Source organism: Emys orbicularis, chromosome 7, assembly GCF_028017835.1.
Source record: "Emys orbicularis isolate rEmyOrb1 chromosome 7, rEmyOrb1.hap1, whole genome shotgun sequence".
Lineage (NCBI taxonomy): Eukaryota > Metazoa > Chordata > Testudines > Emydidae > Emys > Emys orbicularis.
In genome coordinates this window covers 46315270-46342168 of record NC_088689.1, presented here as the reverse complement: position 1 = coordinate 46342168, position 26899 = coordinate 46315270, and the positions used below count along the sequence as shown (strand labels likewise).

The following is a 26899-nucleotide window of genomic DNA, read 5'->3' as shown; positions in this document are numbered from 1 at the left end:
TGCTTGCGCCGCGAAACAGCTGTTTCGCGCGGGCTGGGAGGGATGGGGGAGGAGAGAGAAAGCAGCGCACTGGGGGAAGAGGCGGGGCTGGGGCGGGGATTTGGGGAAGGGGTCCGATAGGGGCAGGGAGGGGGCGGAGTTGGGGTGGAGACTTTGGGGAAGGGGTTGAAATGGGGGTTGGGCAGGGGTGGGGAAAGGGTGGAGTCGGGGCAGGGGTGGGGAGGTGCCAGCACCCACTGGCGCCAGGGAAAGTTTGCGCCTATGCTTGGATATGTTAGATGGGGGTGATAGAGCACTAGAGCTGGACAGAAAACCTGTGGGGATACTGCATTTTCCAAGTTTTTCAAAATGCAGTTCTGTTGAAATCCAAATGCTTTGCAAACGCCCTTGAATTTGGCCAAAATTTCATCTTGGAGGGAACAAAAGATGACGGGGGAGTTCCAACAATACTAGTGTCTCCATGCTCTGGAGCACACACCCTGCTATGAGCTTACTAACCTGTTGATATTTGTGTAACAAACAATGAGATTTTTCAGGTTGTTTAAAGTCATCAAAGGAAGAAATACGTTTGAGACTCCAAGACAGACAAACGGTTCAAAACATCCTTTATTTGAATTCTGCAGCCCAAACAGAGGCTTGGTCTACACTAATTATATCAGGGCTGGTCTACACTAAGGGGGGGATCGATCCAAGATACGCAACTTCAGCTACGTGAATAACGTAGCTGAAGTCGAAGTATCTTGGATCGAATTACCTGGGGTCGACACGGCGCAGGATCGACGGCCGCGGCTCCCCTGTCGACTGCGCTACTGCCGCTCGCTCTGGTGGAGTTCCGGAGTCGACGGTGAGCGCGTTCGGGGATCGATATATCGCATCTGAACGAGACACAATATATCAATCCCAGATAAATCGATTGCTACCCGCCGATATGGCGGGTAGTGAAGACGTATCCACACTAGAATGCTGCTTCCACCTAAGTGGCCTGCTACACCAACATAACTCCACCTCCACAAGAAGTGTAGCGCTTATGTTGGTGTAATTAAAGGAGGGTGACCAGACAGCAGGTGTGAAAAATCGGGACACAGGGTGGGGTGTAATAGGAGCCTATATAAGAATAAGACTGTCTCTATAAAATCAGGACATCTGGTCACCCTAAATTAAAGTGATGCAGTGTTCATGTAGATACTGCATTACTTACATTGGCTGTTGGCTGTCATTCTTATCAGTTTCAGGGCTGCCTCTGTCTCAGAGCAGCAGGGGGCTCACAGCTAGAGCCATGACACTGACAAGAAAGTCAATTTCACGGCTGGTAGGCTAGATGCTGTGAAATTGAGCCTGCCCTGGACTCAGCTTGGGCTATCACCCAGGATGGGTGGGGGGCTCCAGCTGTTAGCCCTATGTGGCTGTCAGTGTCCCACACTCAGCTGTCAGTTCCCCACAATGCCCCATTTAAGTTGGTACTAGGGTGACCAGATGTCCCGATTTTATAGGGACAGTCCCGACATTCGGGGCTTTTTCTTACATAGGCTCCTATTACCTCCCACCCCGTCCCGATTTTTCACACTTGCTGTCTGGTCACCCTAGTTGGTACAAGTGTTCCTGGTGAAGACACACCACCGGCAGCAGGGTTGTGGGGACACCAACAGCTGATTGAATTACTGCGGTGGCTGTAGGTCAACCTAAATTAAGTTGACCAATTTTGTACTGTAAACAAGTCCTGACTATAGTGTCTCTTTCACTATAGAGTGAGGTCCAAGTAACAGAAGCTTTGATTTTTTTTTTTTAAATGCATGGTATAACTTTAACAACTAACAGTGCAGCACTGAGAACTCAAGCATACTAAATTTAGCAAATTGAAAAGTTAGAGTTTTTAAAGCAATGTGATCTTAGCTCTATTGCACAGTCTCTGTCTCTTACAAAATGATTTTAACAAACTATTCATTATTAAGGTGTACATTAAGAAAGAAAACAAGAATAAAATTGTCGGAGAATAACAGAGTTCTCACTTTTTGTTTGGGTACAGCAAGTCAGATGCTTTATTAACTTTTACAATTGCGCAGAGGGAGAGAGCTAAGCAGGTCTCTCTACAGGTAAACAATTACAGCAAACCTTTATACCTTTTATTACAGACAATAACAAGCAACAGCTGCATTTTGTTTATACATAGGCCATCTTGATATTTTATTTTTTTCACTTGTTTTGACTTTAGCCTACATACAATATTTTCTACACATTATCTACACAAGGTCGCAACAACTTCTTACACAGTTTTTTCCCACTTGCCTCACACAATCCTCCCTTTTACAAATCTCGCGTTATTAGGGTTACAGTTAGCCTGACTTTTGCTAACGAACTGTCATGCATTGCAGGTTTTTTTTCTCAGTTTTTTTTCTGCTTCCACAACATGTAAGAGCAACATGACTCATTGTTCTTTTAGAAATCCTAACATATCAGTTTATTGATTTTTTTGTGTGCATTTATCTCACCCTTAAAATAATGACGTGTGTGTGCGTGAGAGAGAAAGAAAGAAATCAGACAATTAGCTGCTAAAGCACTTTAAGGTGCCTCACTGCTGATACAACTCTTCAGGAGCATCTCAGGGCTGCTAAATCCCTTTAGGACTGTTTTAATGCTTCTAAATTACTTTATATTAGTAACATACACATAAGTGACAGATCCTGAACTGCTTAAGTGGCGGTAAGGAAGAAACTGTTAAATAAGATATACTTAAACCAGGAAGTCTTAATTGATGCCTCTTTAAATGTGGAGGCCTTAGCCAAGCAAAGCTTAATTTGGAAGATTTACCTCAGCCAAGACATTCTTTTAACTCAGGAGCCTTAAATAAGGCCTTCATCTGGATGTCCTTTACTGAGGCATTATTTGTGCAATTTCTATTTGTGTCAACCTAACATTCTAAGGCTATATCTACACTACAGTGGCTACAGCAGACAGCTACAAGGCTGCAAGTGTGCCACTATAGCATAGACAGTTCCTAGAGAGGGAAGAGGTTTTTCCATTGAGGTAAGTTACCCACCTCTCCAAGAGGTGGTAGCTATGTCGACAGAAGAGTTCTTCCATCAACCTAGCTGCATCTACAGTGAGGGTCAAGTCAACATAATTACATCATGGTGGACACATTTTTCATAGCCCTGAGCAATGTAGCTAGGTAGATCTAATTTTTAGGTGTAGACCAGGCATAAGGCCTTGATGCTACAAGAATTTAAGCAGATACATAAATCTTTCTAGGACTGAGATCTAAATCACAGTGAGTATTGCAAGAAACCCAATAGAAAATATTTCAATGAACATTTTTAAAACAAATATGTGGATTGATTTTGCTTCCACTGTCAGAACTATAAATTAAGTCAAGGCTAGAGTTTCTAACTTCAGTCATTTTGAGTTATGTAACCACAAAATTTCAGCTGGAACATATGAGAAAACTGTAATTTGTGTAGTACTGTAATCATACAAAATTAATAAAACAATTTTTGAATTTTTTATTATGGACAAACTTTGCTATAAATCCTCATTTTCCACTGTGTGTGTGTGTGTGTGTGTATATATATATATATATATATATAAATAAAAGCAATTTTCTACTGACCACCTTACAGTCTGTATTTCAGAAAGGTATGTTTCATTGCTTTAATAAACCTGAAAAGAAAGCATCAAGTTGATAAGAGTTTTAAAATAAATATTATCACTGACATGTCACTTCCACTGTGGCGCTTATGGAGGATGTGAGGGGGAAAATAGCTCTCTCGGACAGAAGACGATGTTGAAAGCCAGAGTGCATCACAAAAACTGCTGAAGTCTTAATACATTCTCCTGTTTATTCCAGTAGATATTGGTACTCAGTGCAGATTTTCTCCCTGTAACTGATTTTTTTTTCCTTTCAAGCCTTCAACAGACAAGTGAAAGGGAAGTGAGTACCCAGGTACTTTTGTGGCCGAACAAATTTAAATGCTCCCCGCCACAGGTCTATAGTATAAGAAGAATCTCGTTTTACTTTTGATTATTCAAATGCAAAGGAAAAAGCAATTAAAGAGGGCCACTAAATTGAATTTAATAATGCTAATGTATCAATTTAGCAAACTGAAGACCTCTCTAGGCTGATTCTCTGCTGCTTTTGCTGTCATTATTTTCACTTGTGCAGTTAAGTATAAAATGATACCATTCTCATTTGGTAGTCTTTACATCTGTTTTGCAGAGGTGTAAATAATGACACAAAGTGCAAGACAGTGGAGAATCTGGCCAAATGTGTCCATAGAAGAGATATAAGCATAGAGAGTCCAAGATTCCTCACCCTACCCATTCCCCTCCACAAAGTTCCTTCAACTACCTCTAGGACTGAGGGTTCTACAGCAACTCTCTGATGAAGCAGTTCTGGCAAATAAGTAAGCAAACCATTCTTTGAAAAGCACTGATAGTCCTATTGTAGATCAAGCAGGACTGGAGGTCTGGTAAGCCCTGGCAGCAATTAGAGGTAGTACTACCCAAAATAAATATACTATTAGAAAAAAGCTATAGAGAAGAAATTATTAGATCCAAGGAGCTGTAGCCCCTCTAGGCTCCAACTGTAAGAAACTGGCCTTCTCAAACTACTGATTCATTATTTAACAACTCTGACACAGAAAGAGGCTATATGGCCCAACTAAATCTACCCTTTATTCATCTACTTGTGGAAATAAGATGCCATTGGTTGTGTACTGTAATTTTTGGTGAAAACAATGCTATACCTGCTCTTGCTGGCACTGCTCAAACACTTTGCAGTTGAACCCCTATTGCAGTAGTGCTATAAATCTGCCACCTGGACTGCTACAGATCACTCGTCAGTTCATCAGGAATGAAAATCAACATAGCTCCATTTACTTCAGTGGAGTGATGCCAAAGTACATCAGTCTTGCAGATTGCAGTCCTGATTCTCTGTTGACTTACTCCTTCTGTAGTCATTAACATGTTGTTGATGTGGTGGTAAATAGCTACACAGGGTGTAAGGCAGTGAAAAATCAGGCCCAGGAATGTCAGGAAGCAGTGGAGGGAGGAGGACTCAGCCAGTTGGTCACCACTGCAGTAGCCCAGAGACACACCCCCATGAACTGAGAGGGGAAAAACAGAGCAGCTGGTCTGGTCCATGTCAACACAGAAGAGGTAACAAACAAGGAAGAAGAGGAAATGGGCCAAATTTATGCCACTCCTGCTGCAGGTGAGACTCTTAATGGCTCTGATGACACCGATAGTATCGATACTGAGAAGCAATAATAATACCCAACACAGAACTAACTGATGCATATCGCAGCATCTGAAACTGAAAGACTGAAGCCTTTATTGTGAGTCATTTTATCATTTGCTATGTCATCGCATCAGCTTTATAACAGCTTCACTCACTGCATCCCCAGCAATCTTGGTTTCTCCTCATTTGTGGATATGAAAGTGGAAGGTAACAGTGTTTGCCTTCAGGAAATTAAAGCTTCTCAATAACCGTATTAGTCATCAGTGCCACTTTCTACTATTATTGAACATGTAGCTATCATCATATTCTGAGAACAAAATGAGCAAAAAGGAAACAATTGTGCTCACCCTTCAATTTTACTGAGACTGGAATTTTTAATGATATTATTTGCATTCAGCTTTAATCTGTTCATCAGATGACATTTTTTAACTATTAACTTGCCATTTATATCTAACAAGCTTTGGGACTATCAGCACGTTCCCAGTTCCATATATGTTTTTTCATCTGTGCCAAGACTACAGAGCTACAATGTGAATGGCATTAATGGTATTTTATTTTGCATAACACAAAAATAACTCCACAGTTGTATTGCAACTATTGGCCAAAGAATTATCTGATACAATAATCATAATATTTAGATAAGATTTCCTTGGCAGCTGCTAACCACAGGGTGGCTGAGCTAGCTGGTTTCCCTGTACAAGCACAGATATAGGAGACATCTTTGTCTCTGTTGATCTGGGGTTACCCTTCCCTGAAGCTCCCAAAGATTCATGAGTTTTGGGGAGGCTTCACACTTTCTCTTCCATTTGGCCCCCCGCAAACTTCCCTCCATTTGAAGAGATGGTAGGCAGAAAACTCCAGGGTATGATCTGGAGTCAATATTTATGTCTATATCCTACAGTAACTTAACTTTGTTGCTGTAAAGTTAGCTGGTCATCCAACAGACAAAACACCTTCAATCCACAAATCCATTTTAGCGCTATCATTATATCCTATATATAGGTCAGGTTATGACAAGGAAGTAAATAATGCAAAATAAATAAATACAGTCTTAAAAATTTGCAACATTGCCCAAAGAATCAAAGTGTTTCATGTTAATTGTTGCTCATGTTAAAACTGAATGGGCCTGATTTTCCACTATCTCATTTAGTCATTAACACCAGTGCAAAACATTACCAAGTCGGAACTCTCCAATTATTTACACTAGTTTTACATCCACTGTGCATAGGTCTGAATGACTGCACAATGTGCAAGGCAATGGAGTAAAATATCTAATTTAGAAATACACACAGCTATATTTAAAATTCATTGGCATTCAGGTTTGGGAGATTATTTTTTAATACCATGAGTTCTTCATCCTGCAAGAAGTATATACGCACAATACATTCTATATGTTTAATATGGACAGAAAAGCCTTCTGATTGTATACTAAAGAAGAACACAGGAAACTGATATAAAACACTGGACCACTTTATGCATATAATTGTTACTTATGCTACTACTGAATAAAGATAGTGCCTCACCCTCTCAAAAATTCTTCCACCTAAAATACTTATACAAAGTGTGATAACAGATCAGTATTACAAAGCCACATAATTGAACATTCAAATAATGATGAACAGGCACAAGATACAAACAAGTTTTAACCATGGACAAAAAATACTGCACTGTTGAGCAGATGATTCCATGCTCTCACGTATCTTGGGTTCATACTTTATATTTCATAGTTTCTGAACTTCCTCAGAAGCTCTGAAGGGGCATCACCTGACCAGCGGAAACGCAAGTGCGAGCAATTTGCATCTAATAATCCTATGAAAAAAGAAAAAAAGGGGAGAGGAAATTAATTATTAAAAGAAACATTTAAAACTGACGAGGCTAAAGTAGTTATAGTGTAGTTGTAGCCGTGTCAGTCCCAGAATATTAGAGAGAAAATGTGGGTAAGGTAATATCTTTTATTGGACTCTCTCTCACCAACAAAAGTTGGTCCAATAAAAGATATTACCTCACCCACTTAGGCTAAAGTAGGTCTTGATTACTGTGACTAAAATATAAGTCAAATGTAGGTCTTTAGCATGAAGTTTCAGTCCTTGATCGGGGGAGGGGGGAAGAGAGAGAGAGAGAACAAAGGTGTCATCTGAACAAAAACTATTAACAAACTGAGCAAATATGGGCAATGAGTCTGTTCTGTTCATTCCCTCTGAAGCATCTAGCACTGGCCACTGTAAGAAGACAGGATACTGTGCTAGATGGACCAATGGTCTGAGCCAGTATAGCCATTCTTATGTTCTCAGCTATATGAAAATAACTTGTGTGTATCAATATATATGGAAAACAAAAAACATGAGCCCTTTGACACTCCACAAGCATGTTACAGAGGAAGTCTTTCAGATATGCTTAACAATCCAAGTAAGTTCTAAAACATAACTGATGTGAAAAGAAAGCCTCATAGAAATTTATTATAGCATAATACTCCTCGATGAAAGAAAGCCGTGCAACTTATTTAAATCCATCTAATCAGAGCTTTTGTCAGAGACTACCTAATACAGGGGTTCTCAAACTGGGGGGTTGGGACCCCTCGGGGGGTTGCGAGGTTATTACATGGGGGGTCGCGAGCTGTCAGCCTCCACCCCAAACCCCGCTTTGCATCCAGCATTTATAATGGTGTTAAATATATAAAAAAGTGTTTTTAATTTATAAGGGGGGGGTCGCACTCATAGGCTTGCTATTTGAAAGGGGTCACTAGTACAAAAGTTTGAGAATCACTGACCTAGTACATCAGAAAAAGACAAACCTGAAATTATTTCAAAAAAATAAAAAAACCCAAAATTTGGAAATCAAAACATCTTTGCACAGTAATATATTAGCTTATTAAAGTCCAACAGCAAAATGGCAATGCAGACTTAATATGACTTAAAATGGCAAATATTTTAGTCTGCTAAACTTTTAAAGAGCATCATTTGTCTAATGTTAAAATGTAACTCCAGTTATACTTCATGTGTATAAAATTTTCTTATCATATTTGCTACATTCCAAAGATGTCTGGTTTTAAACAAGGGTTTAATCCCTCACAGCTCCACCTCACTTCCTATTTGATCAGGCAGTACTTCGTTACATTATAATCACTTGCTGTTCTATGATGGCCTAAACCCAGAATTATGAAACCACTGCAGGATCAAACAAAAAGTGAAGAGTCTGTATTGATCTAGCATGGAAGAGCCCCTCTAACAAAATAAACTCTTTGAGACAAGGAATAGGTCATCTTCTGTGTTTTTATACAGAACCAAGCACAGTCAGTATTTTAATAACTAAAAGATGTATTAAGTTTTGCAGTGGAGGAATTAATGGGGCTCAGAATAAGTTCAGAGTTGCCTAGCTCCAATTTATGCCTTTAGGTTTTTTTAAAAGTTTACAGACTGAGTTTTTTCTTTACACTAAGACCCCCTGTATACTTCTTCAGAAGTGTAAAAGGTCCTTGTAAAATGTCATTTATACCCACTTTAACACTCATGTACATTGCGAGAGCAGTGTAAAAGGGCCTTAGTGTAAATGAGAAATAGTTAGCCCCTAAATGTTTAGAGCAGAAAATACCACAAAACTAGATTATTAATTTATATTGCATGTAGCACTGAGGAGCCCTAGTCATGGACCACGACCCCACTGCTCTGTACAAAACACACAAGATGTCCTTGCTCCAAAGAGTTTACAATCTAAGGGTACGTCTATACTTACCTCTGGGTTCGGCGGTAAGCAATCGATCTTCTGGGATCGATTTATCGCGTCTTGTCTAGACGCGATAAATCGATCCCAGAAGTGCTCGCTGTCGACACCGGTACTCCTGCTCCGCGAGAGGAGTACGCGGAGTCGACGGGGGAGCCTGCCTGCCGCGTGTGGACCCGCGGTAAGTACCTTGTAGTTTGAACTAAGATACTTCGACTTCAGCTACGTTATTCACGTAGCTGAAGTTGCATATCTTAGTTCGAACTGGGGGGTTAGTGTGGACCAGCCCTAAGTATCTGACAAGAGACAACAGATAGATACAGACAGGGAAGAACAAGGAAACAATAAGACAATACTGATCAGCATGATAGGCAGTGATCTCAGAATACCAGCAGTCTAACTGCGGTCAAGTTTTTTTTGTAGCCATGACAGAAAAAGAGAGTTTAAAGGAGGGTTTTGAAGGAGAATTGTGAAGCAGCTTTGCAGATATTTGCCGGAAGCTCCTTCCAAGCCAGAGGGGCAGCATGAGAGAAAGCACAAAAGGTGCTTGTTTGAAAATTTAACAAGTGGGCAGTGGAGGCTGAAATAATGGGCCACCTTGAGAGAGACATAACTTGAACTTGGTCTGGGATTTGTAATATTTTATAGACAGAAGAATACCGAAATCTGCCTCTTTTGGATGAAAAAGTTGTTACACAGTTTTGTAATAAATTACATCAAAATCCAGGACACAAGTGGTATAAAACTGGGCCCTAACTGAGATAGCTAGTTAAATTAAGAGCTTGCAGCAATTGGAATCCTTAGTATTGCAATTTGCACCTCTCAGGCCCTAATTTTCAAAATTGTACATATGCAGTTACTTGAATGTGAAGTCATCTTAGTTATGCTTTATGCATACAAGTGGCCAACTGCATGAGCGATCACATTAATTGTACTCACAGTTCTGAAAATCACGTTCTCTGTCTAATATTCTTACAGGTGCACACCAAGTAATAAGACATATGCAAATGTACAGGAAAGTAAGGGAATGGGAATTACTGAAAAAATTATGTAGTCACCCATTTCTTATTCAGTTTATCCTATAAGGCCCAGTCCTGAACATCATACTCAAGCAAAACTCCCACTTAATTAGATGGGAGTTTTCCATGAGTAAAAACTTCAGTATCAGGTAAAATGCCTGGACACTGAAATCTGTCACATCACTGGTTCCACTTACTTGGAGAGTCTGGACTCTTTGGTGATTGTGGCTTCTCATCAGAAGTCTCAGCATCGTCTTGCTCCCTTCTCTTATCGGACAATCCATCTTTATTGTTTTCAGTCTGTTGGGCCCAAGTGTCATTAGTTATGTTGTTGCTATTATTTAGCTCAGGTGCTTCCAGCATTGGCTCTTTTTTACTTCTGATAGCCCAGTGCATTGACTAAAAAAAATTAAAAATAACAAATGGACAAATCTAAGTTGTATATTAGAGTTTAAACATAACATAGGCTAATTTTCTACTTTAAAGGATTCAGTGTGCAGTTACACAGATTTCTTCTTTTTAACTAACGGAAGTATGCTCTAGAACACGGATTCTCAACCTTTTTCTTTCGGAGGCCCCCCCAACATGCTATAAAAACTCCACGGCCCACCTGTGCCACAATAACTGGTTTTCTGCATATAAAAGCCAGGGCCAGTGTTAGGGGGTAGCAAGCAGGACAATTGCTTGGGGCCCCATGCCACAGGGCCCCCCGCGAAGCTATGTTGCTCAGGCTTCAGCTTCAGCCCCAGGTGGCAGGGCTCAGGGCCCCGGGATTCAGACTCATGTGGTGGGGTTTTGGCTTTCTACCCTGGGTCCCAGTGAGTCTAATGCTGGCCCTGCTTGGCGGACCCCCTGAAACCTGCTCGCGGCCCCTCAGGGGTTCCTGGACCCCTGGTAGAGAACCACTGCTCTAGAATGCTATAAAAAGGCTTTCTGGAAATTACAGATCATTAGGAAAATGAAACTGAATTTTGGAATTAGCAGTTGAGTAGCTTGGGTGATTGTGACGTTATTTACATAATCTGTAACCGTATAGATCATTGTTGCAACCACTGTTATATATTTGCAGCAAATATTATTCAAAGGTTGTCGTGTGAGATGTCTATGGGAAGGTTATGATTTGCTGGTTATGAGTATGCTCTCTGTATGTGTGTATCATTTTTGTAGTTGAAGTTATGAATATCGGTTCTATACTGTCTGTATTTCAAACTTATGCTATGCTTCTGGGTGACACCCTAGCCAAGTTGGTGTCAGCTCTGCCTAGCCTGCTTGATGGCCCATTAAGGACAATCAGTTATACAACTTACCCATTGAGAGAAGGCAGATACACCTTGTGACTCAGCAAAGTATGCAGGGACTTACCCATGTGACTCCAAACTCCATTTTGCTGTAATTTTCCACAGTAAGAACAAAGAGGTGTTCTTACACCTGGAAGCAACTATAAAAGGCTGAGGCCTCATCTCCATCTGGTCTTCAATCCTGCTTTTTACCTCTGGAGGGACTTTGCTACAAACGGAAGCTCTACACAAAGGACTGATGACCCATCCCAGCTGTGGATGTACTCCAGAGACTTGAGTTGAACCTGCAGTTTATTCTATCACTGCTTACAAGCCTGAACCAAGAACTTTGCCATTACTGTGTGTAATTGATTCCATTTAACCAATTCTAGCTTTCATCTATATCTTTTTCCTTCTGTGAATAAACCTTTAGATTTTAGATTCTAAAGGACTGGCAACAGCGTGATTTGTGGGTAAGATCTGATTTGTATATTGACCTGGGTCTGGGGCTTGGTCCTCTGGGATCGAGAGAACCTTTTTTTTTCTTTTATTGGGGTATTGGTTTTCATAACCATTCATCCCCATAACGAGGGGCATTGGTGGTGATACTGGGAAACTGGAATGTCTAAGGGAATTGCTTATGTGACTTGTAATTAGCCAGTGGGGTAAAGCCAAAGTCCTCTCTGTTTGGCTGGTTTGGTTTGCCTTGGAGGTGAAAAAACCCCAGCCTTAGGCTTTAACTGCCCTGCTTTAAGCAATTTGTCCTGAATTGGCACTCTCAGTTGGGTCCTGCCAGAACCAGCATTGTTACAGTGATGTTCATCTAGATTCTATAGTTAAATTTGGATAGGGATAAAGGAGGACGAGTGGAGATGCAGCAAATAATTCTAAGGTATTAATATATTTTGGCCACCATCTGCTCAGTAAAATTTTCAAGAGCACCTATGAGATTTAGAATCTTAGTCCCATTTTCAAAAGTAACATAGGCATTTCAGAGCTTAGTCACTTTTGAAAATGGGACTTAGGCATTTCTGGAAGCGTTACTTCCATCTAACTCCCACTGTAGTCACTGGAAATACTCCTACTGACTTTAACTGGAATTGAATCAAGCTTGGAGGGACTGATCCTCCAATCCTTATATACTTATGTATGGTGCTTTATAGGAAAATGGTCTCGGACATTTTTTCACAACATTTGTTTGCAGGACAATTTGTTTGCTCACCTCTAGTAGGACCCAATCGTGCATGGTACTATATATTTTCACATTCATGTTAATTAAATTGAGGGTGATCATGATATTGCACGACTGGGACCTAGTAGATGTATGCAAAAAAAATATCCCACCAGCAAAATTAGTGGAAAAATCCTGAGAATGTCTGTCTGCAAAGCACCAAGCATATCAATAGCTTTATATACATATATACATTCAAACATACATAATTTTTAAAAAAGTGTAGGTTTTCCTCAACTTACAAGGAAAACTTAAAGACAGTCTTTCATGGATACAGTTTTCTTTCCAGAGGTCAGGGCAGAGGGGGTGTCTACATAAGACCTTTCAAGGAAAATGGTGATATTTTGCTCTTCTGCTTCGTTAAAAAAAGAGAAAACGCAGATGAAATCCTAGACCCACTGAAGTCAATGATAAAATTTCCTCCTCTTGGTGGATCTAAATCCTGGTTTTCTTCTGGCCCTTTCAGACACTCCACCAAGTCTCTGATGGATGAGTAACGTAACTTGTGCTGTTTCCTGAGCCAACTGGTCTTCCTAGGATGGAGCTGAATTACAACTCCTGACAATCTGTGTGGCAATATGAAGCTTTGAGAGCTTAAAAGCTCTTAGGAGTTGTAGTTGGCTGACCAGGAATTTTGTTCTTTAAGAGTTAATCTATTGCTGTTACCTATCCCATACGTGAAGCAATATTCCCCTGGTTTGACATAACTATTAGGGAAATTATCGTGTAGAGAAGGAGAGTGGTGGTTTAATTTATTTTTATAATGAGATTTTAACATTGTGTATTCAGGGGAATTCTCTCCTTTATTTCTCTGAGAAAAAGGTTTCCAAAAAGTATTCATTAGAAAACTGCCATGTCTAGATCACTACCAAAAATACAAAGCACAAGAAGTGTCAGAAATAACCTCTGGATGATGCTGCTGATGTGGTTTTCAGACAAGAGGATACAGATTCACAGGGAGGCCTGCAGTGATTTTTTTAAGTGTCATCTCACACATCCAAACTAAATGTTCAAATAAATAAAATTTAAATTTGAGGTAGCAAATGCACCTGAAAAGTTTTTGTGTTCATATATCACTGTTGTTGTTGTTAAAATAATCTAAGTACCAATGGAAAATAATTCTCTCTCTCTTCTTTTCTGAAACTATGGACTGTTGATGGTTTCATAAGGGTCAGAAATGAAAACAGTGGTCACTTGGCAGCTGTATAATATATAAGATTTCAGGCCAAAGAGGCACCCCAAAGGATTTAAAATTTATCTCTGATTCTATGGTATGTAGAGGAGCAGAAAGGCAAGTAAACAGGCAGGAAGAGAACAACACTTCTTCTGATCTGTGAGTGATACCCACTTGGACTGATCCAATATCAGAGTCAAGTTGAAACAAACAGTCTATTTAGTAAAGCTCTCCATATGCTGGATTTAGAATTTTGGTCCATTTGTAAAGATGGGAATACGCTACTAGTTTACTTTGTTTTTGATTCTATCTCATCATGTTACTCTGTTGCCATTAAATATTTCCCCTTGTTTGACCTAAAAAGGCTGGTAACAGTTGGCATATGTCAACTATTTTAATGTCTTTCACTGTAAAACCAAGAAGGTGTTGAGGGGGTTGATAGGACCACTATATAATTTGTGGAAAGAAACCTTTCAAGGACCAATGAATTTGTTACATTAAGTAAATGCAGCACAAGACTGGAGGATAACTTAGAATGGGTGCCCTTAAAAACATGACATTTACCTCCTTATCATAATTTGTACTGCTTATTTTAGATCTTGCAGTAATAGAGAGTCTACTGCTGAAATGTGTTAATATTTCTGCATCTCAACTTATCTGTATCTTCCAAATAATGTATTCTTTACAATCCTTTCAAGGGATAGATGCTATGCCAAGCCCTGAATGTTGCACATTTTTTAATACTTTGCACTTGATAACTATAAGACATCTTCTGACATTTCATCATCATCATGTTCCTATTACGTTTAGGGCAGTGACGAAGCTCCTCCACTCCTGTCTGTTTCTGGCAAGTCTTTAATGGTTCCCCAGCTGTGCCCCAGGTTTTTCAGCTCGGCTTCCACAGCTCTTTGCCATGTTGTTTTCGGGTGGCCTTGTTTTTGCTTGCCTTCAGGTGTCCATCTTATTGCTACTCTGGTGATGAAATCAGTTTTCATCCAAAGCACATGACCCATCCATCTCTAACGCCTCCTGGCAATGATGGTGCTCAGATCCTCTTGGCTGCACTGTGTCAGTAGATCTTGGTTTGAGATTGTTCTGGGTCAAAAGATATGGAGGATTTTTCTGAGTCAGGTTGTATGGAATGAAGACAGTTTGGATGTGTCATACTTTCTCATTCCCAAGCATTCTGCACTATAAAGTAGTGTTGAAAGTACGTAACTCTGATAAATCTTGAGTTTGGTTTAGGTGCTGTATTTTGATGATTTCCAAACTGTATTTAAGCTCCTGAAGGTGTTCCTGGCTTTATTGATTTTGTTCCGGATGTCCTGGCTGATGGTGCTGCCCAGTATGTAAATGTTTCTACATTGGTGAGAACATAATCTCTATCCATACTGGTGATGGTGAGGCAATACTAAAGGTCATGATATCTGTTTTATTGCGGTTGATTTTCAGTCCAATTTGCTGGCTGAATGCGTTGAGTCGAGTTGTTTTTTCTTGTAGATGGTGTTGGTTATGTGATAGGAGAACGACATCATCTGCGAAGTCCAGATCTTCAAGGGATGAGAAGAGTGTCCCTTTAATGCCTCTTGGCATGTCTTCTGTTGTACACCACAGTCAATGGTAATGTTGAAAAGGATTGCAGACATGACACACCCCTCACATACTCCTGTTTTGACTTCAAAACTCAGCTCACTGTGATCAGCACTGCATGTAAAGTTGAAACAGAAGCTTTTGATGACGTTGATTATTTAAATGCAATGGAAAAAGCAATTAAAGAGGGCCACTAAATTGAATTTAATAATGCTAATGTGTCAATTTAGCAAACTGAAGACTTCTCTAGGCTGATTCTCTGCTGCTTTTGCTGTCATTATTTTCACTTGTGCAGTTAAGTATAAAATGATACCATTCTCATTTGGTAGTCTTTACATCTGTTTTGCAGAGGTGTAAATAATGACACAAAGTGCAAGACAGTGGAGAATCTGGCCAAATGTGTCCATAGAAGAGATAAAGCAATGAGAGTCCAAGATTCCTCACCCTACCCATTCCCCTCCACAAAGTTCCTTCAACTACCTCTAGGACTGAGGGTTCTACAGCAACTCTCTGATGAAGCAGTTCTGGCAAATAAGTAAGCAAACCATTCTTTGAAAAGCACTGATAGTCCTATTGTAGATCAAGCAGGACTGGAGGTCTGGTAAGCCCTGGCAGCAATTAGAGGTAGTACTACCCAAAATAAATATACTATTAGAAAAAAGCTATAGAGAAGAAATTATTAGATCCAAGGAGCTGTAGCCCCTCTAGGCTCCAACTGTAAGAAACTGGCCTTCTCAAACTACTGATTCATTATTTAACAACTCTGACACAGAAAGAGGCTTATGGCCCAACTAAATCTACCCATTATTCATCTACTTGTGGAAATAAAATGCCATTGGTTGTGTACTGTAATTTTTGGTGAAAACAATGCTATACCTGCTCTTGCTGGCACTGCTCAAACACTTTGCAGTTGAACCCCTATTGCAGTAGTGCTATAAATCTGCCACCTGGACTGCTACAGACCACTCGCCAGTTCATCAGGAATGAAAATCAACATAGCTCCATTTACTTCAGTGGAGTGATGCCAAAGTACATAAGTCTTGCAGATTGCAGTCCTGATTCTCTGTTGACTTACTCCTTCTGTAGTCATTAACATGTTGTTGATGTGGTGGTAAATGGCTACACAGGGTGTAAGGCCCAGGAATGTCAGGAAGCAGTGGAGGGAGGAGGACTCAGCCAGTTGGTCACCACTGCAGTAGCCCAGAGACACACCCCCATGAACTGAGAAGGGAAAAACAGAGCAGCTGGTCTGGTCAACACAGAAGAGGTAACAAACAAGGAAGAAGAGGAAATGGGCCAAATTTATGCCACTCCTGCTGCATGTGAGACTCTTAATGGCTCTGATGACACAGATAGTATCGATGCTGAGAAGCAATAATAATACCCAACACAGAACTAACTGATGCATATCGCAGCATCTGAAACCGAAAGACGGAAGCCTTTATTGTGAGTCATTTTATCATTTGCTATGTCATTGCATCAGCTTTATAACATCTTCACTCACTGCATCCCCAGCAACCTTGGTTTCTCCTCATTTATGGATATGAAAGTGGAAGGTAACAGTGTTTGCCTTCAGGAAATTACAGCTTCTCAATAACCGTATTAGTCATCAGTGCCACTTTCTACTATTATTGAACATGTAGCTATCATCATATTCTGAGAACAAAATGAGCAAAAAGGAAACAATTGTGCTCACCCTTCAATTTTACTGAGACTGGAATTTTTAATGACATTATTTGCATTCAGCTTTAATCTGTTCATCAGATGACATTTTTTAACTATTAACTTGCCATTTATATCTAACAAGGTTTGGGACTATCAGCATGTTCCCAGTTCCATATAAGTTTTTTCATTTGTGCCAAGACTACAGAGCTACAATGTGAATGGCATTAATGGTATTTTATTTTGCATAACACAAAAATAACTCCACAGTTGTATTGCAACTATTGGCCAAAGAATTATCTGATACAATAATCATAATATTTAGATAAGATTTCCTTGGCAGCTGCTAACCACAGGGTGGCTGAGCTAGCTGGTTTCCCTGTACAAGCACAGATATAGGAGACATCTTTGTCTCTGTTGATCTGGGGTTACCCTTCCCTGAAGCTCCCAAAGATTCATGAGTTTTGGGGAGGCTTCACACTTTCTCTTCCATTTGGCCCCCCGCAAACTTCCCTCCATTTGAAGAGATGGTAGGCAGAAAACTCCAGGGTATGATCTGGAGTCAATATTTATGTCTATATCCTACAGTAACTTAACTTTGTTGCTGTAAAGTTAGCTGGTCATCCAACAGACAAAACACCTTCAATCCACAAATCCATTTTAGCGCTATCATTATATCCTATATATAGGTCAGGTTATGACAAGGAAGTAAATAATGCAAAATAAATAAATACAGTCTTAAAAATTTGCAACATTGCCCAAAGAATCAAAGTGTTTCATGTTAATTGTTGCTCATGTTAAAACTGAATGGGCCTGATTTTCCACTATCTCATTTAGTCACTAACACCAGTGCAAAACATTACCAAGTCGGAACTCTCCAATTATTTACACTAGTTTTACATCCACTGTGCATAGGTCTGAATGACTGCACAATGTGCACGGCAATGGAGTATCAGGCCCAAAATGTCTAATTTAGAAATACACACAGCTATATTTAAAATTCATTGGCATTCAGGTTTGGGAGATTATTTTTTAATACCATGAGTTCTTCATCCTGCAAGAAGTATATACGCACAATACATTCTATATGTTTAGCTACAAGTATAGCTACATATAATTAGCCTGAAATAAAGTTTGTGGAAAAAACATCTAAGGTGCCTGACCAGAACAAATTAATACCTCTGATATCTGGCAGTCACATCAAAGACAAAATATCAAAACTTCTGCATAGTTTGGTTTGCTCAGACATAATTAGCACCTTCCAGATTATTTATCTTCATAGAGTATTTCTTCTCAAAATGAATTGTAGTACTCAGTGTTCAGGGCAGTGGTGACATCAACAGAATTAATACACAGCAATGACTCACTCATTTTCACAAGCATCAATAAAAAATATAAATCAGCAGCAGTTGATATAGACTAGAAAATAAACAAAAATCTGTTCTGAAAAGTAAAGAAATGACCAGAAAGGATCATTTGTTTATGAACTAGAAAAATATTAATTTAAATATCATTTGTCATATTATTTATTAGGTCAGAATCTATCAATTGTTAGGAAAAACAACTGGTTATACTAGAGATATGCAGTTTTTTCCAGTTTGTCATATTAAATCCTCGCAGCCAACAGGAAAAAAACCATAACAACTTCAGATACTACGGTATTACATTTTTTGTTGGTATGCTGGTTACTCCAAAAATCTATTCAATATTTTCATTAAAGAAATTACTGAAGATTTATTTTCCTAGGGTGAAATCCTGGCCCCAATGAAGTCAATGACAGTATGCTATTGACTTTAATGAGGCCAGGATTTCACCCCCAGTAATCATTCTGAAAACTAACTTAAAATATACGACGAGTCTTTTATCATAGTACATTTCTTTGGTTAACCAAGATCATATAGCCACTTCCAACCCCAAATACATTATTTTTAAATGACTGAAGTGTTTTGAAATGCTGAGAAAGTTGCTATGGGACTGACAGAAATACAAGATAAAACCTACCGCTATATTGTCCCTGAGAACAAAAAACAGCTATGAGAGTTTCATCACATATGTGTTCATAGATGTCTATATCATCTGACTGCCTTCCAGTTTGTGGCATTTGTTTTTTTAATGAATTCTGGGGTATTTTTCTGCACTATTGTTACATATTGCTATGCAGCAATTTTGGTGGAGTATTTTTGGTCACATAGCAGCACTGTTTCTAATTAGTGTCCTTTCCTCCATCAGATCAACACTGGGAAACTGATTAAAAAACAATAGAAGGCTGTTATAATGAACATTCCTTAATCTCTGACCCATCCAGTTTTGCCCAAGGGAGAATTTCCTTTCCCATAGACCTACCTAATCTCCTAATGCTAATGTATACCCAGGAAATTTAGGTAAACAAAAACCAACCGTTTTTATGGAGTTGCTCAGAGCCTCCCACTGCTGGAATGGAATGGTAATTTTGCTTCGTCGCCAGTAATCATAACAAGCTCGACTTTCTTCGTTAGTAAGAATCTCTTTAGCCTGCTGCAGCTTCTGAAAATTCTCCACTAAAACACAAACCAAAGGATGTTACATCAAATACTTATTTTTAAATAAATTAATTCCCTTGTGGAACAGGAATGATCAATAAATAGCTATGTAACAGCAACACAGGTTGGGGCAGAAAAAGAGAAAAAAAGAGTGATGAAGAGCTGTGGCAGTTCTGCTCACTGCTTTGAGGAAGTCTTAGCTGACTCAACAGCTAACACCTTTAGTGGACAATTGATGCCCTCTTTCAGATGAACAATTCAATGCAAATGTGGAGCCTTTTTGTCTCTTGGTTTAGAAGCTTTATAAACTTGAGGGCTATCAAAATTATGTGGTATTCAAAGCAAAACACATGAGGTGTCACCCTGTTTAAACACCAACATTGCAATAGCATGACAGCATTTCACAAGGAACATAGCATGATCCGAAGCAGCAAGGAAGTTAGAACAGAACACACCACCAAGGGACAGTAAGAAAGAAGCATAATGACATTATGTGAGCAGCAAGCAGAAGAATCTTAACATAGCATAGTACAGGTTAGCTAACGGCATTGCTTAACCTTGTGTAATAAGATATTAACTTACATTCCAGATTGTGTGAATAAGATCTCTTATTTCTCTTGAAGGAGCAAAAATTCTTTATAAAATGGTTGTTAAGGATGCAGCTGTGTGTTACTATTTGTGTAAAGGTTACAAAGATTTACATTTTATCTATGAGTCATCCTTATTAGAGTGGCTTATTATTATTATTTATTTATTCCGGTTTATAGTAGAGACTTCTTTTGAAATATGCTGAACTCAAACACTAACCAAAGCTGATAAGCATAAATCAAACAACACACAGGATTTTTTTTTCTTATTTCTGTTTCTTTTTTCCAGTGTGACCAGTTTTGGGGGTATAAAAAGCAGTCTAGTTTGATAGTTATTTTTTAATATGCTGGTATTGAAATGAATCAATGAGTCAATGTTTACTGCACTGTGAAAATGTAAGACATTTAGTAGACTGTTCAAGTAAATGAAGCATAAACTGTTTGCTCTTAATACACAAGACTGCTCCACTATTTGGGTCTTAGGCTCCCCCTTTTTTTTTAAATGATTTATTTTTACTTCAATTTAACACTAAAAATTCCAAGCAATGGACCAGATTTGGGTCTCACTTATGCCTCTGCCTCCTCACTGAAGTCAATGGGGTAGCCTCCGTTTATTTACGGAAGAATTTGGTCCTCTTATCCAGTTGCTCTTTCAAGTATGTTTAAATATATTTTGGAAAGTAGGATTTAAGATCATTTTGTAAAAGGTGGACTCTTCAACAAATTTTGGAGGGATCCCTCTCAGGCTCTCTCAGAATGAAGAATCACACCCCATTTTATTTTTTATTCCCCCATCAATCTACTAGGCCTCAACTCACATTTCAGAAAGCCAAGAAGAGCTAAGTGCAACTTAATACCACTCTCAAGACATCTGAAGGTGTCAGTAGACAGTGAGTACTCTTTCATCCTCTTGAGTGTAGTGCCTCTACTATTCTGGGAGAAGGGTGCAAGCAAGAATCCCAAACTGTGTGGTTGCTACCACTATGTTTGTCAGTGTGCCTCCAATTAAACTGAGAGAAAATCTGAATAGGCATTTTTGTGCATTAACCAAAATGGAACATTTTATTTAGTTATTCTGCAATAATGCTTTCAAAGGGCTTTAAGAACTCAGCAGTCTATAGCTGAGAATATTTTAAACTGGAAGAAGAGGTCCTGCTTCTGCTCCCTTTAGTCATATGGGCTGGAATTTTCAAAGGGGCCTAAGGGAGTTGGAATTTCAAAAAGATTTGGATGTCTAATTTCCTTAAATCACTTTGAAAATCCCAGTCATCATGTAGTTCCTCACTCTAAGAATAGTCCCATTGATTTCAATATGAGTAGCAGGAGGCAGAATCAGCTTCAAAGTTTTTGGGTGGAGTATCAGAAATGTGCATCACAGAGCACTGTCTTGTTATAACTGGTTTAATACAAACATGTCCAATATTAAGTGTTGCACTCTGTCATCAAATTAATCTTTGTTTTGGGAGTTTTCCATGTACTATAATTTCCATGATCTGGGCCTATGATGTTTGTATACATAGATGAACTAATTTGGTGTCCAACAACACATTTGGCAATACGTGGAAACTTAATGAAGAGTAGGGAATGATCGCCTTCAATATACTGTTTATCTTATTTTTTTTCTGTGCATTTTGTATAGACATAAAGAAGGCCAGAGCAGGCATTCAAAATGTTTGTGGTCATTGATGACAGTGACCCTGTTGATTATGGATAGATAAACCTGTCTCAGAGTATCCGGTTTTTCCTCAAGGCACTGTTATGGGGGCAAGCTTAAGATTATTTGCGTGACTGACAGCATTTCCACAATTTCTAATGTTTGTTGTTGGTCTGTGGAGAGCTGGCCTGTCACATGGTGCTGGGTCCTCCTTATTTCCAGCTGCTAACTTACATTAAAAGAAGCTAAAATACATTAAATATTTTCCTAATGTTACTTTTCATATGAGCAATTATTGTAGTTAACCCAAATATGTCATTTGATTCCCAGTGGGAGAGGAGATAGTCCATGCAATCATGCATGGGAGGGGATGTCGGCCACAAGACAATCTCTGGTTTTAAATGTGCATCATCCTATAAAAAATTTTTGACAACTCCTGGACTAGATAATCAAACAAGTGTCTTCCTGTTCTAATATCCATGATTGTGTAAGCGTTACAGCAAAATATTAAGGCTTGATATTTAAGAGAGTACATTCCATATATGTAAAAATTATAGAATATTAAAATGGGAACCAATATTTACTGATGGCTTTTAGGCTGCATTCAATGCCTTAATTATAATTTAAGGCAATAGATTGTTTTTAAATAGGAAAGACTACATACCAGCTTTAGGGTTTCCAGGATGTTTGTCAGGGTGACACTCAAGGGCTTTAACCTTAAACTCTGCAAGAATTTGTTCAACCTAAATAGAATATCAACATTTAAAATACATAAATACATACACACACACACAAAGGTTTTGGGGATTGGGCTTTTGGGCGGGGGAAGACTCGGGGAGGGGTGGTGTTTTGCTCCCTTGATTTTACAAGATCCTGTATAATCAAAATATATAACAAGAACCATCTGACAGCTGTGTCACTAATTTAATTTTGTTCTCTGTACTCCCGTCTTTACCCTTTTCTTCATGAACATGTATTTTTCCATAGCTGTACGCTTTGGTTTTAAGAAAACTGTAAGTAAAGGTTCACACTTACATACAGATTGTTGGAACTAGGTACTCAGCAGAGAGACTAGTTACCAATACATCTCTAAAAACTATTGATATGCAGGGATTTTAAATGACAAGGTTTACAGTAACATTACTTTTTGAAAATGTAATCTCATTTCTTTTCAGACCTAAATATAACATGAATTATTAATATATAAATAAGATAATAAAAATAAGCTAAGGAAAAATATTAAGATATATAGAGAGAGTAATAGATTTTACCAAGTAAGGAGTCTGGGACTCTCCTAAACTGAAACAACACTTCCTGATGTAGGAGGCTATAGATTTGACCATCCCTCTCTCTCTCAAACCTGCAGATTCAGGAGATGCAAGGGGCTTCTTTATGGAAGCACTTTGCTGCACTGCCCTGTCATGCCTCTGCCCCCTTCAGTTCCTCCACTCCCTTGAGGATTGATGCTGCAAGGGGCTGAGTACGCTGGCCCTGATCCAGCAAAGTACATAATCAACTTTAACTACATGAGCAATTCCACTGAAATGAATGGAACTACTCGTGCTCAAGTGCTTTGCAAAATTGGAATCAGAGGACTCAGCATCTTTCAGGATCAAGGCCCAAGCTGGGATCTGCAGGAGTAGGCTTGCCACTGAACATGCATGGAAGAGAAAGCACGGGAGCCTATGTTGCTATAAATATTTAAACCATATTTTCAATGTTTTCATTAGATGACAATTTTATTATACAAATTATATTTTAAATGTTGAAAATATTGCCGTTTTAAAAATACAACAAAATATGTTTTTTCTATAGGCATGTAATAGTGGTACTCAGAAGAGTCACAATCTCACATATACAATTCCTACTCACAGGGCAGCAGTAAACAAAGAGTATTGGTTGCGTCTCTGAATCAATAATGTGTAACAGATTACTTTTCAGAATCAGTAAGCAGTTATTACAACACATTATTTTTCACTTCAAAGTAACTTTAAAAAAGGCTTACAGTATGTGCTTGAAGTCTCTTCCCAAGACTATAAAACAGAATTATTGAATTAACCTTTTTCATCTGTTAAAAAAAGCTGAAATAAAGCTAAAATAAAAAAATTAGTACTGCCACCTGCTGGGATGTCTTAAAACTCCTCTCCGAAAATGCTTAAACTTGTTTTCAATAATAGATTAAGAATTCTATATTTTTCTAACTATATTTACATATGTATTTGGGCGCACATCAAGGACTTTTGTCTATATTAGTGATAAAATATTGGTAGAGTATTAAATTACATTTGCAGAACAAAGCATTTAACCCATATATAATATTAACAATTATAGCAGAAATGTTAGAAAGCAAAAAGCCTAACACCCAGTACTACTTCAATTGACACAGAAGCTAGTTTTAAAATTTTAGCATGTTCCTGAATTTGCATAATTAGAAAATGTAATTTAGGACAATTTTAGTAAGTAGAGGAACTCTTGTTTTAGTTACAGTCATCCAACAGGTTTTGAGATAGATTTTATCCTAAGGTATGAGATGACATGTAACGGCTACCAAAGTGAGTCTAGAAAACTAGCATTTGAACATCAGTATTTGGGGGTAGGAAAGGAGGGGCTAGGGTGGGGTTTGTTTGAAACACATTTTTTTCTTCCAAGCAATGGCTATATTTTTCCAAAAGTGATACACCTCTACCCCGATATAATGCGACCCGATATAACATGAATTTGGATATAACGCGGTAAAGCAGCACTCCCGGGGGGGGGGGGGGGGGAGGCTACGCACTCCAGTGGATCAAAGCAAGTTCGATATAACGCAGTTTCACCTATAACGTGGTAAGATTTTTTGGCTCCCGAGGACAGCATTATATTGGAGTAGAGGTGTATATTATTATCTTAGAAACTGAATATCATTACTAATTATTGACAAAGAGGAGAACATTTTTACATTTCTTATATTAGTTGCACTGACAATACTTATCTGCTGCCACCTTTTAAGTACATCAATATATTGTATAACAGCCTACAAATAATATTTTACAAGTGTTTCAAAGTGCATTCTGACATCACACATGGAACTAACTTAATAAACAAATTATTTACATTAAAAATAAGCTATTCAAGATGTTACAATACAGCTTTGTATTACAGAGTATCTTTACTATGAACTATATTCTAAAAGCTTCATTGTGTCAAAGAAATCAGTTACTGAGATTAATAGAGGAAGAGAAATTAAAAGATATTATGTAGGTAAGAGAGCAGGTACATGTTGCATTTCAAATAATCATACATTCACAGATAAACATTAACTTCAAACTCCCCTTGAAAGCATACAAAGCCAAAACAAGCTATCATTAACATGGCAAAGAAAACAGAATTACTCTTTTACCGTGGATAGTTCATCACATCCTAGCAAGATGTAATAATCTTCCATATCATCCAGATTGCAGTTCAAAATTGCATCCATTTGGACTAGCCAAACAGCTTTTTTCCCCAACAGCTGATGCGCACCAAGAGGAAAGTATAAACTGTCAATAGAAAGCTTATAGGATTGTCTAAATGTATCCCAGGGAAAACTGCTTTTTGCAGTCTGGTTTAGGGCTCCCTACAGCGCTTTTTAATACACTGAGATGTCATCCGAGATTCCTGAATTCTCTGTTTGTCATTGGTTCTTTACAGGAGGACTGTAACATTGCACAAGCCTGGTGTCTGCAATGCTCTCTGGGATTTGTAGTTTTCAAGGTAATTTAAGTATTATTCAACTGTATGATCTGCCTCTTCAGACTGAAAAGCATTCAGGATACCAAATAAAATCTCACCATCATTTTAGGCCTGGATCATGCTATGACCTATGCATAGGCTTAATTTTAAGCAGTAGTCGTCCTACTGATTTCAGTGAGACTATGTACATGCTTAAGTGTTTTGCTGGACTGGGCCCTAAATCTACTAAAACAAATTTTTCTTCTGCTATAAATTGTAATTTTTGCCTCAATTTTAGGAAGGGAAAAACATGCATCAAGTATGGAAGAGCATAGCAATTACTTTAAATTATGATCACAGGATTGCTAACTTTTTCAGAATGAAATCCGAGACCCACTGAAGTCATTAAGAGTTTTGCCACTGACTTCAGTAGAGCCAGGATTTCATCTTGATCTTTCTAGGAGCCCACAGGCTAGGAAAATTAATTAATTACCACCACATTTACTGTTTTAGGCTTTTTTGTGTCAATTCCGTATTCCATAATGTTAAGACTATTTGAAGACAATATAAAGTACTCACTCTTTGATTATGGTGACTGTTGGGACTTTGATTTCTCAAGAGTAATAAAGAGATTCTTGGTGGAGATCTTTAAACCTCTAATTGAGAATCCCTTGCAAGTTGTGTTTCTTGGGAATTACATGCATATACTTTTCTTTTAACCCATTTTACTGTCAAGTGTTATTAAATTATTCAGGTTTAAAATATCATTAATGATTAAGGCCTCCATCTGACAAAGACTCATAGATGTGTGCTCAACTTTATACATGTAATAAGGCCCATTGATTTCATATGTAAAATTAAGCATGTCATAGAATCATAGAATATTAGGGTTGGAAGAGACCTCAGGAGGTCATCTAGTCCAACCCCCTGCTCAAAGCAGGACCAACCCCAACTAAATCATTCAAGCTGGGCCTTAAAAACCTCTAAAGACAGAGATTCCACCACCTCTCTAGGTAACCCATTCCACTGCTTCACCACCCTCCCAGTGAAATAGTTTTTCCTAATATCCATCCTAGACCTCCCCCACTGCAACTTGAGACCATTGCTCCTTGTTCTGTCATCTGCCACCACTGAGAACAGCCTAGCTCCATTCTCTTTGGAACCCCCCTTCAGGTAGCTGAAGGCTGCTATCAAATCCCCCCTCAGTCTTATTTTCTGCAAACTAAATAAGCCCAGTTCCCTCAGCCTCTCCTCATAAATCATGTGCCCCAACCCCCTAATCATTTTCGTTGCCCTCCACTGGACTCTATATTTGCATGAGTCTTTGCAGGATTGGATGAACTAAGCAGCTCATTTTTCTTTTTTTTTTTGTTCCATTTATCCCTTTTTCTGTAAGAACTTTGTAGCCCAAGATGTTTAATGGCATTAAATATTGCTGATAGTTTTTAAAACACATAATTTCTGTGAAATAAATTAATGTAGTCACTATTTTATGTACTTTGTTTCTGCATATGGTTACTTAGTAGGCTTAGCAGCCCATGCTAGA

The 26899-nt window shown here is 38.6% G+C and overlaps 1 protein-coding gene across 1 annotated transcript; it reads right to left on the bottom strand.

The window, feature by feature from the left end:
• Positions 1-6637: 6637 nt before the first annotated feature.
• Positions 6638-25120, bottom strand: DNAJC12 (DnaJ heat shock protein family (Hsp40) member C12). Its single transcript, XM_065408115.1, is given in 7 exon segments — positions 6638-7042; positions 10167-10368; positions 17336-17437; positions 17439-17459; positions 19301-19440; positions 22328-22406; positions 25043-25120. Coding segments are annotated over 7 exon segments (717 nt in total). The 3' UTR covers positions 6638-6947.
• Positions 25121-26899: the final 1779 nt, after the last annotated feature.